This window comes from Aethina tumida, chromosome 6 (genome assembly GCF_024364675.1).
Source record: "Aethina tumida isolate Nest 87 chromosome 6, icAetTumi1.1, whole genome shotgun sequence".
Lineage (NCBI taxonomy): Eukaryota > Metazoa > Arthropoda > Insecta > Coleoptera > Nitidulidae > Aethina > Aethina tumida.
In genome coordinates this window covers 9,883,555-9,899,073 of record NC_065440.1, presented here as the reverse complement: position 1 = coordinate 9,899,073, position 15,519 = coordinate 9,883,555, and the positions used below count along the sequence as shown (strand labels likewise).

At 20.8% G+C, this 15,519-nt stretch overlaps 1 protein-coding gene across 1 annotated transcript; it reads right to left on the bottom strand.

Annotated features, from left to right (window-relative positions):
- Positions 1-5,855: 5,855 nt before the first annotated feature.
- On the bottom strand, positions 5,856-14,801 carry LOC109606032 (DNA (cytosine-5)-methyltransferase 1-like). Its single transcript, XM_049969094.1, has 6 exons — positions 14,735-14,801; positions 14,552-14,670; positions 9,246-9,795; positions 8,765-9,086; positions 6,108-6,334; positions 5,856-6,043 (listed from the first exon to the last, which is right to left on the bottom strand). The coding sequence occupies exons 1-6, from the start codon at positions 14,799-14,801 to the stop codon at positions 5,856-5,858; spliced, it is 1,473 nt and encodes a 490-aa protein (XP_049825051.1).
- Between the last annotated feature and the right edge of the window lie 718 nt (positions 14,802-15,519).

Below are 15,519 nucleotides of genomic sequence, written 5' to 3'. Positions count from 1 at the left end.
ATTATTATCACAGTTAGTCATAAATTAAATATAATAGCCCTATTTATAAAAACTAATAAAAATGTATAAAATTAGAAAAAAAATTCTTTATTTTTCTCTCATCTGTTTGAACTAAAATTAATCCTATTGACATAAACTAAGATATTTATGACTTTATTAATATATAGCAGAGGTGGCCAACCTGAGGCTCTTTGAAGGAATATTTGTGGCTCTCGATAAATGTACCCCTTTTCCCTTTTCATTCCAGAATTATCAAGAGAAGTAAAATAAATGGTCAATTTTTAATATTTAAATTCAATACACATATTTTGTACTTTTCAATAAGTATAATTTTTGTGAACAAATTTTTTTAATACATTGGGGTGGAGCTGGCCACCCCTGATATACAACATTACTTTTCCGTTAAACTATTTGAAAATATCAGTGTAATATATTATGTAACTTGTATAAAATATGTTGTGTATTTCGCTTGTTTGAGAATTCATTAACTAAATGCTTTTTAGTATTTATTATAGATGTGTTAAAAAATAGTCATACTTTTTAGTTGTAAGCAATTGGGATAATAAATTATTATGTGATCATTGGTCACGATTTCACTCTAAGCATATGTCGTGTATTAATTAAAAACCGCTTATTCAGTGAACGACTAAAGATCTACACAAATGTATCATAGTCTAGAATTTTCTTTAACATGAGCTTCATCACAAATCAGAGCAATTACAATACTATATATATAGTATTACAATATATATATATATATATATATATATATATATATATATATATATATATATATATATATATATATATATATATATATTGTAATTCATTGTCAAATTGCTAAATTGTAGTAAAAGTCTGTTAGTGTAACGATATATACTACTTTGATTATAATAAACAATCAATTTTTTTAGTAAAAATTTATTTATTTAATTTTAAGCAGTAAAATAACATTTATTTAATAAAATTTTTAGTTTTCAGCAGCTAACTGTAAAAAATATCTAAAACTTTAAGGTAATTAAGGTACCTTAATATTAGGATTAAAACTAAGTCTTACATGATATTTAATTTAATAATAAAACTATCTTAGACCTAAATAACACAACAAATGTAAAATTAAATATTTATTATAAGTTTGTACACAAATGTAGTATTCGGAATATTTATATTACAAATACATCAAACAAAGTGCAAATACTGTTAAATTATTGGACAAATATGATAGTTAAGACTACCAGAAGTTAAATTTGGATGTTCGATCAGTTTCGAGATACACGTATATGAACAAAATTTAATTGTTTCTTGTTTTTCAAAATATTCTCCATGAAGACTGACACAATTTTTTTTATGTGAACCAATTTTCAAAGCACTTTGCCATCTTATCCCAACATAGTACTTTCAAAACAAGTGTTTAAAAACTTACTAAATTAAGGACTATACGGAGAATATTCCATCAGCAAAAAATAAAATATTATAAATATTATAATTTTATCGTTATGTATTCCATTTCCACTATAATAAAAGTAAATTATTTCAAGTTATAAAATGTCAGTTATTTCAAGTTATTAAAAAAGTCAAATAATTATATTTAATTATATTGTATGGTTCAAATTAATTTAAAGTTTTCGTTTAATATTTAAATTAAATACAACATTTATTTTTAATCAACATACTTTTTTAATATTAACATTTGTAATCAGTTCAATTAAACAAACTTAATAATTCAGTAAATAATTTGAAGTTCTTCAAATATAAAAGAAAATTTCTCTTTTGGTTTTCATTAATCTGAACTAAATTGTTATTATGATTATTATTGAACGAGTCGTGCTGTGTAATTAATAAAATCTATACCAAATTTATTCTAAAAAGTACCAATGTTTAAGATTTATCAGTAATTTTATAATTGAATATTATTTTCCACACTTTAGATATAAAATAAATGTTTGTCCTTTTTTATAGTCCTAAAACCGAATAATATGATATCTGCAATAATGTTCCTACTATATAATTATTTTTAATAGTTATATTAAATATACATTTGTATTAAATAATTTAGAATTTAATGAACAATTTGTACGGTGAACAATATTAATATTAACAAAACGGGTAGCTAATTAACACATTTGTGTTTGAAATCAAAATCATAGTATTTCTCTCAGAATTATTTTATTGTATAAGATTATTTTAATAATTATATAATATATTTTTACAATTAAATTAACCATAAATAAATATTGATTGTTTATTACATTATTATCATTGTTTATTTTATAATTGTAGTTATATTATTAATTTCATAATTATATTGAAACAAAAATGTACTATATTCACACCGACTTCAAAATTTTATTCTAATAATGCAAGGTCGTCAATTAATGCCGACCGCAAATCTTATTTAAAACGCTTTGCAGGTAAATATAAAATTGGAAAAAACTAATACTAAAAACGGCATGCGTATCCACGGCAGTCGCGTTTCGATTCGGAAACCGAACATGATGAACGAAAACGAGCACTCCAAAATCGTCTTAGACCCGAGAAACCCGGTTTGCTGAATGGCCACACTGATGCGCATGCATAGAAAACCCATAGAAAACCTAAGAAGTACCAACTCAATGTTATAAACGAGAAACATAACTGGGCACGATTTCGGGATGTAGCCATGTTGCCATTTTGAATGCGGTGTTGCCTTTTCTTACATATGTTGTTTATCTGTCCCTTTTTTAGAGCGGGAAACCTTTCATTTAAAATTTTCAATTTCAAATGTGTATAGGTTAGGTTTTTTCAAAAGTATATAAAAACAAAACAATTAAATATTTCACATCAACTTTATTATATATCAATGGTAAAAACAAAAAACATTAAAATATATATACTATATAACCAGAATTAAATCAGAACAAATATTTTCTAATCTTAATTTAAGCTTTTAATATTGAAATTTTAGAAATAGTATTTCGATGCATCTTATACAACAAAGAATTCTTCTCAGCATTATTATTACTAATTGTAGTTTTAACACAGACGGAAGATACAGATTTACCATATGAATTATTTGAAAGAATAGGGCAAAAACTAGAACTAGGAATTTTGGATACTTGAACATTATTAATACTAATAAAAGTAGAAAGAACTGTAGAAAAATGTGTAGTGGAACAGAAAAAGACTTATTCTTAAAATTGAAATTTTTAACATTAATAAGATATTTGTTAGAATAACTACAATATTTACTATTATAACCAAAAACTAGAGATTGCTGAGAAAAATCCATTATAAAATTTATTCTATTATATTATAATTATATATATACCTGAAAGTATTTTTTGCATTGGGGATCCTTAAAGATACATCTCTTCAAGAGCTCATCTAACCTAAAACCGTAATGTAATTATTACAACTGCTTTATAAGAACTTTATGAAATTTGGCAAAAATAATAACTAACCAGCAAAAATGAAATGAATTAAGAAAAATTTTACATTAAATTCAATGACTGAACAATTTAAATAAACAACATTCTAACAAGCTATGTAAAATAATATACAATAACAAATACAAACAATTAAATTATATATAGTGGTATATAAAAAGATTCTTACCAGAAATATACTTTCTCAAAGTACTAACATTCCTCGACCACGCTCTCTTCTCTAAACTAAATACTACTGAATTTTCGCCATTCTAAAATCTAGTAAATTACTAAAATCATTAAATATTCCCTATACATCTCAGACATTTTTGGGGAATTTCCATTACCAATTTTTAAAATTAAACATTAAAAATCCCTACAACCCCAGACATAAAGGTCGTGCCTTTTCGACGATTCCGAACGTCTATCATCGGCTGTTGCCCCTCCGTCCCTATTCGCTTGGCCCCCCCTGTGCGCATGCGATGTAGCAACTCCACAGAACACTCAATGTAATAAGAGGAACATTACTGGTTTAAGGATAAGTGGCGGATTGCCAAATGTAACAACATGCGATGTTGCCATTTAATTTTATTACAGATATCTTTCTTAAAAAAGCGAGAAATCTTATAATATTCAACTTTTATTATTATAGAATAGGTTCTATAGAAAAATAAAACAATTATATAATTGATATACATATACGATAAAAACAAAAAAATTAAAAATTACATATTATATGTACTTAACTGATACAAACATACAAAAAATGTTACAAAAAATAAAAATTTTGATGTGATAATGCCATGAACAATTAAAAAAATATAAATAAATAACATTGCTATTAATAAAATAATACATCAACAAAAATAAACATAAATATACGTACAAATGACATAAATTAATTAAAGGGTACTTAAAATCATAAATTCTTTCAAAAATAATTTGTTACTATTTTATTCTTTTTTCTATAACCAATAAACCACTAAAGAAGCACGCCACGGCAAAAGTCTGGCGAAATATTACTGTCAATTTTAGAAATTTCTTTCCATGTTTCTCCCAGATGACAGATATTGACTTTTATCCCCACTGACCTCCCACGCATAGGCTCGTACATTTCCGATGGTGCCGAACGAGTATATTCAGCTGTTGCTCCTTCGTCCCTCTTCACTTGCCCCCGTGGAGAAATTTCTATTACCAATTTATAAAATCTATCATTACAAATCCCCAACATTCCATTTGTCACCAATCCGCATACCGTCACATAAAGGTCATGTCTTTTCAATGGTGCCGAACATCTACGATCGGCTGTTGCCGTCTATGCCGAATGTCACACCAACCAACATATCAATCAACTCATTAAAAATTTAAAAAACTAATGATAAAAATTTGATCCGACTGAATTTTGAGAGAGACATTATGCACGACAGAGACAGTAAAAGTCTTCCCATATTCGCTTCGTAGTGGGAATCTTTTACTGTCTCTGTTATGCATGATGTCTCTCTCAAAATTCAGTAGAATGAAAGGTTTTCCAATCAGTATATTAATTAATCAAATTAAAGTAATTAATTTAACTTAATAAAAATTAAACAATTAAATGTTAAAAATTGTAATCAACCATTTAAATTAAGAATATTAAATAAAAGCTTAAAAAATAGTAAAAAGTAAATTTAAAAAATCAAGCTTAAAAATTTTAAATTAGACATTAATTTAAAAATTAAAATAGCTAGATTGATTTCAATAAAAATTTAAAAATTGAAACATATTAATTAATTAAATTAAAAGAGTAATAAATTCAAAATGAAATTAAAAATTAATAGTTAAGAATTACAATTAATTAACAAATTGAATTTAAAAAATAGGTTAATAGGATGACAAATTATTGATATAAATTTTGGAATTTTAATAAATTAATCCAATTAAATTTGTAAAATTGAGCTTAAAAAATTAAAAATTGAAATTCATTTATGAATAAAATTAAAATAACTATTTTTAGTTTATAAAAGTTAAAAAATTGAGGTTAAAAATTAAAGTGTTAATTAAATTTAAACATAAAGTTAAAATTATTAATTTAAATTTACAGATTTTAAAAATGTATGTTTAAAAAATTAAAATTAATAAAGAATAACAAAATAAAATTATATTAATTAATTAAATTAAAAGAATAATAAATTGAAAATGAAATTTAAAATTAGTAATTAAGAATTACAATTAATTAATTAACAAATTAAATTTAATAAATAATTAACATTAATTTTTAGTTAAATATTGCCAACGAATTGTTGATATAAATTTATCTATTTTAATAAATTAAATTAATTAATTTTGTAAAATTAAGCAAGGTGGTAATTAATCTAATTAAAATTAGAAATTACCACCTTGCTTAATATAAATAAAATGCATGTTTTTTTAAAATATATTTTTAATTAATAATATTACAAACATATCAAAGCCTTAAGGATCGTTAAGCACTGCTTTTATAATTTCTTTTCCAATATAATAGGCAAGTGGAGGAGGTACCGCATTCCCGACCTGTTTATATCTGTCCAAAATATTACCAAACAAAACGTGATGGTCTGGTATGCCTTGGGAGCGTGCACACTCACGAACGCTCAATATCCGGTTCACCCTCGGATGCAAAACTAATGGAAAAATAAATTTTATTAGGTGAATGTATAATCAAAATTGAAGGAAGAATTGTGGTACCTCTGCCCTGTTTGCTGCTGGGTTCTGGTTTTGTCAGGGTCGTGCTGAAATAACCCTCCCATTCCAATCGACCGTAAACTCCGGCCCAGTTATTATGTTTGTTTGCTGTGTGGACGAAATTCCATGGAATTATGGTGTTTTCTTGTCTATCTTTTGGGTCACATTTATTTGTTGATGAACATTTACATACAGAGCGATTAGGTTCATCGTCGTATTGAGTACTAAATCTAAAAAATAACGTTTAATGTGTTGATAAATATGAAACCCAATAAATATGAACGTCTAAACATTTGTTAAAAACTGATAATATTTAATAAGTGTATGGTGAAATTTTTTATCAAATGTTATTAAAAAAATTAAAAATTATATTAGTGATAATAATGACTGATAATAGTGATAATGATGATCATGACAATGACAACAATGACGACAATGACGACAGACGACAATGACTATAATGACTAGAATGACTACAATGACTACAATGACTATAATGACTGCATGACTGCCATGACTGCAATGATGACTATGACTACAATCACTGCAATGACGATAATGACGACAATGACAAGAATGGCGACAATGAATGATTATAATGAATGTTGACAATGAATGATAACAATGAATGATGATAATGAATGATGATAATGAATGATGATTATGATGATAATGATTATAATGATGATAATGATGATAAATAATGATAAATAATGATAAATAATTATAAATAATGATAAATAATGATAAAAAATGATAAACAATAATAAAAAATGATAAATAATGATAAAAATGATAAATAATGATAAATAGTGGTAAATAATGGTAAATAGTCATAAATAGTGATACATAATGATAAATAATGATAAAAAAAGATAAATAATGGTAAATAATAATAAAAAATGATAAATAATGATAAATAATGGTAAATAATGATAAATAATAATAAAAAATGATAAATAATTATAAATAATGGCAAATAGTGATAAATAAAGATAAATAATAATATATAATGATAAATAAAGATAAACAATGATAAACAATGATAAAAAATGATAAATAATGATAAAAAATGATAAATAATGTTAAAAAATGATAAATAATGATAAATAATGGTAAATAATGATAAATAATGATAAAAAATGATAAAAAATGATAAAAAATGATAAAAAATGATAAAAAATGATAAATAATGATAAATAATGATAAATTATAAATAATGATAAATAACGATAAATAATGTTAAATAATGATAAATAATGATAAATAATGATAACTAATGATAAAGAATGATAAATAATGATAAAAAATGATAAATAATGATAAATAATGATAAATGGTGGTAAATAATGTTAAATAGTGATAAATAGTGATACATAATGATAAATAATGATAAAAAATGATAAATAATGATAAATAATGATAAATAATGGTAAATAATGATAAAGAATGATAAAAAAATGATAAATATTGATACTAATATTTATCAGTATAAATATAGTAAAGAGTGATAAATAGTGATACATAATGATAAATAATGATAAATAATGGTAAATAATGATAAATAATGATAAATAATGATAAATAATGATAAATAATGATAAATAATGGTATATAATGGTAAATAGTGATAAATAGTGATACATAATGATAAATAATGATAAATAATGTTTGATAAGTAATGATAAATAATGATAAATAATGATAAAAAATTATAAATAATGATAAATAATGATAAATAATGATAAATAATGATAAATAATGATAAATAATGATAAATAATGATAAATAATGATAAATAATGATAAATAATGATAAATAATGATAAATAATGATAAAAAAAATGATAAAAAATGAGAGAAAATGATAAAAAATGATAAATAATGATAAATAATGATAAATAGTGGTAACTAATGATAAATTGTGATAAATAGTGATACATAATGATAAATAATGATAAATAGTGATAAATAATAATAAATAGTGGTAAATGATAATAATGATAATAATGATAGTAATGATAATAATGATAATAGTGATAATAATGGTAATAATGATAACAATGGTAATAATGATAACAATGATAACAATGATAATAATGATAATAATGATAATAATGATAATAATGATAATAATGATAATAATGATAATAATGATAATAATGATAATAATGATAATAATGATAATAATGATAATAATGATAATAATGATAATAATGATAATAATGATAATAATGATAATAATGATAATAATGATAATAATGATAATAATGATAATAATGATAATAATGATAATAATGATAATAATGATAATAATGATAATAATGATAATAATGATAATAATGATAATAATGATAATAATGATAATAATGATAATAATGATAATAATGATAATAATGATAATAATGATAATAATGATAATAATGATAATAATGATAATAATGATAATAATGATAATAATGATAATAATGATAATAATGATAATAATGATAATAATGATAATAATGATAATAATGATAATAATGATAATAATGATAATAATGATAATAATGATAATAATGATAATAATGATAATAATGATAATAATGATGATACAAACAAAACGTCATAATGGTATAAAAAACGAAACAAATTTTTATTAAAGAAACAGTTTAAAGATACCTGTATGGATATTGTAACTTATTAGTCTCGACTCCATCAGACAATTTAATCACAATGTTTGGCAAATCCCTCCAGTCTGCTCCAGGCTTTTTTGGAACTAACTCTATACGAGTCTGGCATAGAGGCGATAATGTCCTTGTAGTATGATTTGTAAGTTGATTGCTCGACTTCAGGCGCATTCTTCTCTGATATTCAGTGCAAATGTTATAACAAAGGTGTACTTGGTCTTGACTACGATTTCGATGGATGATCGGAGGTAAATCACTTATGGCATCGAAGACTGTCAAAGTACGGTACGGTGCTGATGGTATTGATTGAAATCCTGGAACAAAATTGTCACAGAGGGGAACCCAAGCTAAGACATTAATAACATTGTCCAATGAACTCGATATATAATCAGTTTTTTTACTGTGATTTGGTCTGGAAACACTCTTAATGGACTTATATCTACATTAAACAAATAATAATTGATGAAACTTACTATTTTGATACCGTACACCATCTATTGTAAACGAAAGATGGCAAGCACTTTCATCAAACACATGTTGGGGTTCCGGCAAGTTAGGTAGTACCATCCCAGGTCCTGCAGCAATCAGAATAAATCTCCTTCTACTTTGTGGAACTCCATATTGGCCACACTGCAGAACTCCACAATTCACTTGATAATCAAGGTCTAGAAGGCATTTCAGGAATAATTTCAAAACCATTCCCCTCATGAAACTGGCAAAGGCCATAACATTTTCAAAAACAAAATATTTGGGTCTGTAATAATCTACGAAACCCAACAGAGTTACGATGAGGGAATTCTGGAATTTAGAATATATTCCTTTATTAAATCGATTTAATGAACAAAAGCCTTGGCAAGGTGGGCCGCCGATTATAATATCCACTTCTTTTTTGTTAGGAATATTCAATTTAGATCTAGATGGGCTCATAGCTTTTTGTAATATGTAATTACAATCGTTATTAAAGCATATACATTCAGGATGGTTCAATTTGTATGCATGACAGGTGTTGGCATTATTCTCTACCTAAAACAAATACAAATTTAAAATAAAAAAAGAAATTTAAACAAGATACAGGGTGACGGTAAATGATACTTTTAAAATAGATTTGAAAAAATTACTTAAATCTACAGGAATAGATTATTTTTAAATGTTAATGATCAATTAAATTTAAAAATATTAAAATTCTTTATTTAATTAATTAAAAGTAAATTTTAATGTTAATTTAAATTATTTAAAAAGAATCTAGTCACATAGTTAAAACAAAAATAATATTATTTTAAATTTAAAAAATTAAAATTAATAAATAAAATTAAAAATAAATTAATAAAATCAAGATATATTTATAAATCAAGCTTAAACAAATAAAATTAAATATTCAAATTAAAATAATTAATTTAATTTTATAAAATTCAAACAATTAAAATTGTAATTAAATTAAAAATAATAATTAATAAAATTTAAAATTAGAAACTAATTTAAAAATATAATTAAGATAAATAAGAATAAAAATTAAATTAAATCAAGTTAAATATTGATGACGAATTATTGATATAAATTTATGAATTTTAATAAATTAATTTAATTAAATTTGTGAAATTGAACTAACAAATTAAATTAGAAATCAATTTAAATCAATGATAATTAATTATAAATAATGGTAAATAATGATAAATAATGATAACTAATGATAAATAATAGTAAATAATGATAAATAATGATAAATAATGATAAATAATGATAAATAATGATAAATAATGATAAATAATGATAAACAATGATAAATAACGATAAATAATGATAAATAATGATAAATAATGATAAATAATAATAAATAATGATAAATAATGATAAATAATGATAAATAATGATAAATAATGATAAATAATGATAAATAATGATAAATAATGATAAATAGTGGTAAATAATGGTAAATAGTGATAAATAGTGACACATAATGATAAATAATATTTGATAAATAATGTTAAATATTGATAAATATTCATAAATAATGATAAATAGTGATGATAAATAATGATAAATAATGATAAATAATGATAAACAATGATAAATAACGATAAATAATGATAAATAATGATAAATAATGATAAATAATGATAAATAATGATAAATAATGATAAATAATGATAAATAATGATAAATAATGATAAATAATGATAAATAATGATAAATAATGATAAATAATGATAAAAAATGATAAATAATGATAAAAAATGATAAATAATGATAAATAATGTTAAATATTGATAAATAATCATAAATAATGATAAATAATGATGATAAATAATGATAAATAATGATAAATAATGATAAACAATGATAAATAATGATAAATAATGATAAATAATGATAAATAATGATAAATAATGATAAATAATGATAAATATTGAAAAATAATCATAAATAATGATAAATAATCATAAATAATGATAAATAATGATAAATAATGATAAAGAATGATAAATAATGATAAATAATGATAAATAACGATAAATAAAGATAAATAATGATAAATAATGATAAATAATGATAAATAATGATAAATAATGATAAATAATGATAAATAATGATGAATAATGATGAATAATGATGAATAATGATGAATAATGATGAATAATGATGAATAATGATGAATAATGATGAATAATGATGAATAATGATGAATAATGATGAATAATGATGAATAATGATGAATAATGATGAATAATGATGAATAATGATGAATAATGATGAATAATGATGAATAATGATGAATAATGATGAATAATGATGAATAATGATGAATAATGATGAATAATGATGAATAATGATGAATAATGATGAATAATGATGAATAATGATGAATAATGATGAATAATGATGAATAATGATGAATAATGATGAATAATGATGAATAATGATGAATAATGATGAATAATGATGAATAATGATGAATAATGATGAATAATGATGAATAATGATAAATAATGATAAATAATGATAAATAGTGGTAAATAATGGTAAATAGTGATAAATAGTGATACATAATGATAAATAATGCTTGATAAATAATGTTAAAAAATGATAAATAATGATAAATAATGGTAAATAACGATAGATAATGATAAAAAATTATAAATAATGATAAATAAAATGATAAATAATGATAAATTAAATTAGAAATCAGTTAAAGAATAAAATTAAAATAGCTAGTTTAAGTTTATAAAACGAATTATTGATTTAATAAATTAAACTGATTAAATTTGTAAAATTGAGCTTAAAAAATTAAAATTAGAAATAAAATTAAGAATAAAATTAAAATAGATAAGTTTTATAAAAATTTTAAAAATTAAGGTTCAAAATTAAATTGATAATTAAATTTAAATATTAAGTTAAAATTATTAATTTAAATTTGTAAAATTTAAAAGTGTGTGCTTAAAAAATTAAAAATAAAATTAAATGTTAGTAGTTAAGAATTACAATTAATTAACAAAATAAATTTAAAAAATACAATTGTTAATTAAATTTACATAAAAGTTAAAATTATTAATTTAAATTTATAGTATTTAAAATAGTGTGCTTAAAAAAATTATTAACAAAATTTGATATAAATATATTAGCTAATTAAATTAAAAGAGTAATAAAATTAAAATTTAGTAGTTAAGATTTAGAATTAATTAACAAATTAAATTTAAAAATGGATAAAATTAATTTTAAGTTAAACATTAATGACGAATTATTCATATAAATTTATGAATTTTAATAAACTAAACTAATTAAATTTGTAAAATAGAGCTTAAAAAATTAAATTTAGAAATTAATTTGAGAATAAAATAAAAATAGATAGTTGGTAAAAAATTAAATGGTTAAAATTAAATTTAAATATAATGTTAAAGTAAATAATTTAAATTAACAGAATTTAAAAATATATGGATAAAAAATTATAATTAAAAAGATTAATAAAATTTAATAATAAAATATAATTTAAAAATAAAATTAAAGTTAAATATTGATAAAGAATTATTGACATAAATTTATGAATTTTAATAAATAAAACTATTTAAATTTGTTAAATTGTGCTGAAAAAATTAAAATTAGAAATTAATTTAAGAATAAAATTAAAATAACGAGTGTAAGTTTATAAAAATTAAAAAAAATTAAATAATTATTAATTATTTAGATAATACAAATAAATTAAACATAAAATTAAAATTTAAAAAATTGGGCCTAAAAGAATTAAATAAAAAAAGAAAATTATAAGAGAAAAAGAAAATATTGAGATTAAAATATTAAAATTAACAATTTAAAAAATAAAATGAAATTTAACAATTTGAATATATAAAACTTAAAAAATTAAAAGTAACTAAAGAAATTAAAAAGTAATATAAAATAAAGAACTTCAAGATCAGATAGATTATTAATTAATTTTCAATAAAAATAATAATTATTAATTATCATCAAAAATAAAAATAAAAAATTATAATAATTTAATTAAATTAAAAAAAAAAATAATTTTAAAGATTTAATAATTCAAAAAAATAAATAAAATTAAAATGTATGCTGAAAAATGAAAATTAATAAATATTAACAAAATTTAATAGTAATATTAGCTAATTAAATTAAAGGAGTAAAATTAAAAATAAATTTAAAAATTAATAGTTAAGAAATAAAATTAATTAACAAATTAAATTTGAAAAATAGGTAAAATTATTTTATTATTTATTAACTTACATTTTGATAAAGAATTATTGATATAAATTTATATATTTTAGTTTACAAAAATTAAAAAATTTAATTCTTGAAGATATTTAAACATAAAGTTCATAAAATTATCAATTTAAATTTATAGAATTTAAAATTGTAAGCTTAAAAAATTATAATTAATAAAAATAATCACAATTTAATAATATTAGTTAATTAAATTAATAGAGTAATAAATAAAAATAAAATTCAAAATTAGTAGTTGAAAATTACAATTAGTTAACAAATTAAATTAAAAAATAGGTAAATTTAATAAATTAAATATTGATAAAAAATTATTGATACATATTTATGAATTTTAATATTAATTTAATTAGTTTAATTACTAATTAAATTTGTAAAATTGTACTGAAAAGAAATAAAATTAGAAATTAATTTAAGAATAAAATTAAAATATAGAGTGAATGTTTATAAGAATTAAAAAAATAAGGTTAGAAATTAAATAGTTGAAATAAATATAAAGTTAAAATTATTAATGTAAATTTATTGAATATAAATATATATGCTAAAAAATTAAAATTAATAAAGATTAACAAAATTTAATAATAATAATATATGACGTAATAAAATTAAAAGAGTAATAAATTAAAAATAAAATAAAGAATTTATTAGTTAAAAAATTGAGCCTAAAAAATTTAAAAAAAAATCATCTGAGAATTAAAAAAAATAAATAAATTCAGAAAATATTAAAATTAACAATTTAATTGGAAAAGAAAATTAAATTGTTAATTATTGATTATCATAAAACATAAAAATAAATAATTATAATTACTTAATTAAATTAAAAAATAAATTAAATTCATAAAATTTAAATGATTAACCTTAAGAATTAAAATTAACAAATAAAATCTAAAATAATTTATTTAATTTTTAAGTTTTTATAAAATTATAGAAAACTAATATTGGAAAATTAAAATTAATAGGTTAAAAAAAAATGAAATTAATTATTTAAACCTATAAATTTTAAAAATTTAAGCTTAATCAAAATTAACGAATTAAGTTAAAAAAGTCCTAAACTTACTGCCCATTTTGTATTAATCAAGCCAGCATCACGTAATCCAGAACTGAGTCCCCCACATCCAGAAAATAGATCAAAACAATCTAATTTCTTTTTCAACTTTGGCCAATTACTGCAGAAGTCTGAAAATAAATGTCCAATAATAAACAATTATTCAACAAAATCAAATTCAGTAAAAAATCTTACCTACTGAATGCAACGAACATAATTCAGTTGGTATTTCGATAAAATCTGAAATCGACGGTGAATACATCTTGGAATAATAAAATCTATTTGGGCCCTTCGTACACCAGTCTCTGCCCTCCGAGTCGTATATTACAAAACATTTTCCAACCACCTGAACAAAGGGAATATCTGAAACTATTATAAAACAAATTAATTTAATAAATTCCTTTCATTGATTAATGCAAATCAGACAGAAGAATTTTATTACCTTCATCTGTAATGTAAATATGGTACCAATCTTGAGTGTACGCAACTTCTTTTGAGATACATTCAGGTCTATAAAATTTTCGTATTGTCAGTATTATATTTGATTTATCTAAGATTACATCATTGATGTAGCCAATACACAGTGCTGCCTTCGTATTTTTATTTGAACCCTTAATATACTGAGTTTTCCTGTAAAATTCAGTTTTTGTTTCATCATCGTGGTCATCTGATGTTTCTATTTTGGAGTTAAATGTACATTTTGGTATTTCTACTGGATTATAAAAGACATATGATCCCTGGGCATACTCTTCATCCCTCCAAATCACTTTTTTGTCTTTGTATTTGGGGGTGTTTTTCTTATTATTATTTATTTTATTTCTGAAATGTTGTTGATGTTTTGTTAGTTAATTTTGATGTAAAAAAATAAAAAATACCTGCACGACGAGCAGTTACCCAGTACATCATCAATGGGTTCATTATCAAAGTTTTTAAATGTACAAAAGTCCGATGAATATGCCTTAGAAAAGTAATAACTGCTG

What these genes read in the sequence shown, in the direction of transcription:
- LOC109606032 (XM_049969094.1), bottom strand. Translation starts at nt 14,801, where the DNA reads ATGTATTCACCGTCGATTTCAGATTTTATCGAAATACCAACTGAATTA. An exon ending in TGGTGTACGGTATCAAAATA is followed by an intron (nt 9,087 to 9,245) that starts GTAAGTTTCATC and finishes ATTTTGTTCCAG; the next exon opens with GATTTCAATCAATACCATCA. An exon ending in AAGTTACAATATCCATACAG is followed by an intron (nt 6,335 to 8,764) that starts GTATCTTTAAAC and finishes GTTATTTTTTAG; the next exon opens with ATTTAGTACTCAATACGACG.